This window comes from Borostomias antarcticus, assembly GCF_949987555.1.
Source record: "Borostomias antarcticus genome assembly, contig: scaffold_287, whole genome shotgun sequence".
Classification (NCBI taxonomy): domain Eukaryota; kingdom Metazoa; phylum Chordata; class Actinopteri; order Stomiiformes; family Stomiidae; genus Borostomias; species Borostomias antarcticus.
Genome location: NW_028176069.1, coordinates 2,501 through 5,907, shown reverse-complemented (window position 1 = coordinate 5,907; position 3,407 = coordinate 2,501). Strand labels below are relative to the sequence as shown.

Here is a 3,407-nt window from a genome sequence, read left to right as displayed (position 1 = left end):
GCCGTCCTGAGACCGGAGCTGGAGACATCACACACACACACACACACACACACACACACACACGCAAACACGCACACACGCACACACGCACACACGCACACACGCACACACGCGTCATGTCTCAGTAGAAGGCCTTGCCAGCTCAGTAACAGTGTTAAATATGTGATTTTGTTCAGGCAGAGATGGGGGCACTCACACAGGAGGGTCCTTCTTCTCAAAGCTGTGGTGTCGGTGTGAGCAGGACGCTCTGGATGCAAGGATGTAGAGGAAGACGTTCATCTGGAGATTGAAACACACAAACTGGATCAAACGCTGGATCAAACTGGTTCAAACTGGTCCACCAAGACGTAACGTATGTTCCCATGGAAACAGTTGCCCCGAAATCTTCTATCGAATTGAATTAAATCAGATTGAAAAAAAGTATGCATGTAAACGCAGCTAATCAATAAAACTGTTAAAAAGTAAAAGGTCTTGTGACCGACGCAAAACACAAGTTTCCTTAATACAGAATATGTTTATTACAGAATGTGTTTAATACAGAATGTGTTTATTACTGAATGTGTTTATTACAGAATGTGTTTATACATGCATGTAGAATGTGACACGCGTGTCCTGAACACTCACAGACACGACCAGGGCGATGGGTCCAGCGAAGCTCCAGATTAGCGTGTCGTAGACGGACAGCCAGCAGAAGTCTGGGTTCCCGTACCCCTCCGGGTCCAACCCCACCGCCAGGCCTGCAGAACCAGAACCACCTGCTCACTACCGCGGCTGGGTGTGTGTGTGTGTGTGTGTGTGTGTGTGTGCGTGTGTGTCTGTGTGTGTGCGTGTGTGTGTGTGTGTGTTGGTCCAGACCTGTGATGAAGGCCGGGACCCCCCAGCCCAGCAGGTAGTAGAAGCGCATGGGCCCGTAGTTGATGTGTGTGTGTGTGTATGTGCGTGTGTGTGTGTGTGTGTGTGTGTGTGTGTGTGCGTGTCTGTGTGTGTGTGTGTGTGTGTGTTGGTCCAGACCTGTGATGAAGGCCGGGACCCCCCAGCCCAGCAGGTAGTAGAAGCGCATGGGCCCGTAGTTGATGTGTGTGTGTGTGTGTGTGTGTGTGTCTGTGTGTGTGCGTGTGTGTGTGTGTGTGTGCGTGTGTGTGTGTGTGTGTGAGTGTGTGTGTGTGTCTCCAGACCTGTGATGAAGGCCGGGACCCCCCAGCCCAGCAGGTAGTAGAAGCGCATGGGCCCGTAGTTGATGTCGCGCTGCTCGCTCAGCATGCGGTAAACATGGAGGCTCTCCAGGAACAACCAGGAGAACGAACACAGGTAGAAGAAGTGCAGCAGGATGGCGATGACCGTGCACAAAAACTAGAGAGAGAGAGAGAGAGAGGGGGGGGGGGGGGGGGGGGGGGGGGGGGGGGGGGGGGGGGGGGGGGGGGGGGGGGGGGGGGGGGGGGGGGGGGGGGGGGGGGGGGGGGGGGGGGGGGGGAGAGAGAGAGAGAGAGAGAGAGAGAGGAGAGAGAGAGAGAGAGAGAGAGAGAGAGAGAGGGAGAGAGGGAGAGAGAGAGAGAGAGAGGGACACAGAGAGAGAGAGAGAGGGAAGAGGGAGAGAGAGTGTGATATTGAGATAGAGAATGAGAGAAATAGAGGGTGATATGGAGAGAGAGATAGAGGGTGATATGGAGAGAGAAAGAGAGGAGAGAGAGAGAGAGAGAAATTGAAGGTCATTATCATGCTCAGAGTGACCTGAGAGAATCTTTGATCTCTCAGGTCCCCCTCTCCTCCCCCTCTCCTCTCCACCTCTCCTCCCCTCCTCTCCCCCTCTCCTCCCCTCCTCTCCCCCTCTCCCCCTCTCCTCCTCTCCTCTCCTCCTCCTCTCCCCCTCTCATCCTCTCCCCCTCTCCTCCTCTCCTCCTCCAAGACAGACAGACAGATGGAGGGAGGGAGGAGACGGATAAAAAGCAGAAAGACACACGTGTTCGTTTGAATTCCATCTCCTTTCATCATTCTCCTCTCGTGAGCTAAAGCAAGTTCAGTCGATCTGGGGCTGATCAATAAGAGAGGCTCTGATTGGACAGATCGATAATCACGATGGACTTCTGATTGGTTACCGGGTTGTCGGCCTGGTTGATGCCGAGGATGAAGATGAGCTCGGCGAGGAAGAGTGCGGCGGCGCCGATGTGATGATGATGGTCTTGTTGCAGCGCATCGCCCGCAGACAGAGGAAGATGAAGGTGGTGAGGAAGAGGAAGCCCAGGGTCACGCCCACCGTCGCCCAGGTGACCAACTGCACCGGCAGGATCTCGCCGTTCTGACCAATCAGAGACGAGGAGGAGGAGGAGAGCGGACGGGAGAACGTTGAGTCGTGGTGTTAAGTCAGAACCTCGTTAAGTCAATTAAAGCATTTTTAGGGGCGTGTTCTAAGCTGCCCTCAGATCAGGATGATGCATCAGTGCAGAGCTTTCTATTGGGAGGTTAGTAGTTATACTGTGTGTGTGTGTGTGTGTGTGTGTCTGTGTATGTGTGTGTGCGTGTGTGTGTGTGTGTGTGTGTGTGCGTGTGTGTGTGCCGCAGAGTGAAGCCCCTCTCTCACCTCTCTCCTGGAGATGTCCATGAGCACGGCGAAGCTGGTCATGTGATAGCACTGGCAGCTGATGTGTGTGTTGTTTCTGAACACCACCTCACAGCCCTTCGCTGACCAGCCGCCGCTCCCCGCACTGCACAACAACAAGAAGAACAAACAAACAAACAAACAACAAACAAACAATCTTCAGCAAATCCATTCACTTTAAACCAGTTGAACCAAAATCAGTTTCAACCAAGAAGTTCCAACTTAATGACTGTTTCCTCAGCTTGGTATTCTGTGGTGTGTGTTGTGTGTGTGTCCTGTGTGTGTGTGTCCTGTGTGTGTGTGTGGTGTGTGTGTGTGTGTGCACTCACAGTATGGAGTGGTTCCAGAACACACAGATGGGCTTGGAGCGCTCCTCGGTGGCGAGCAGGCGGAACTGCACGGTGATGGGCGTGTCCAGGGCGTGCTGGAGCAGCTCGTCGTTGTCGTGTACCGTGATGCTGACTACCGGCGTGTTGATGACCGGTCGCTTCGGCACCCTGACAGGACGCCACGCAACACACCGTCAACGCCACAGAACACACCGTCAACGCCACGGAACACACCGGTCAACGCCACGGAACACACCGTCAACGCCACGGAGCACGCCGTCAACGCCACGCAACACAACGTCAACGCTGTAGCGCTTTACAATGACCTCTCATTCACCCGTGCACACACACATTCACACACTAATGCCGGCCAGCTGCCAGGCCAAGGCACTAGCCGGCTCACTGGGAGCTATTTGGGGTTTAGCGTCTTGCTCAAGGACACTTCCACATGTGGACAGGAGGGAACCAGGATTCAAACCACCGAC

General features: G+C 54.2%; 1 protein-coding gene across 1 annotated transcript in view; it reads right to left on the bottom strand.

Annotated features, from left to right (window-relative positions):
* Nucleotides 1-710: 710 nt before the first annotated feature.
* The window catches only part of LOC311328863 (cadherin EGF LAG seven-pass G-type receptor 2-like), a gene marked incomplete at its 5' end in the record, with an annotated part of 3,858 nt that continues 1,161 nt past the window's right edge, over nt 711-3,407 (bottom strand). Inside the window, 5 exons of the mRNA XM_084462765.1 lie at nt 711-737; nt 1,176-1,350; nt 2,094-2,293; nt 2,576-2,699; nt 2,923-3,090. Coding sequence (XP_084318891.1) covers nt 1,254-1,350; nt 2,094-2,293; nt 2,576-2,699; nt 2,923-3,090 — 589 coding nt within the window. The 3' untranslated portion in view covers nt 711-737; nt 1,176-1,253. The remainder of the gene's footprint in view (nt 738-1,175; nt 1,351-2,093; nt 2,294-2,575; nt 2,700-2,922; nt 3,091-3,407) is intronic.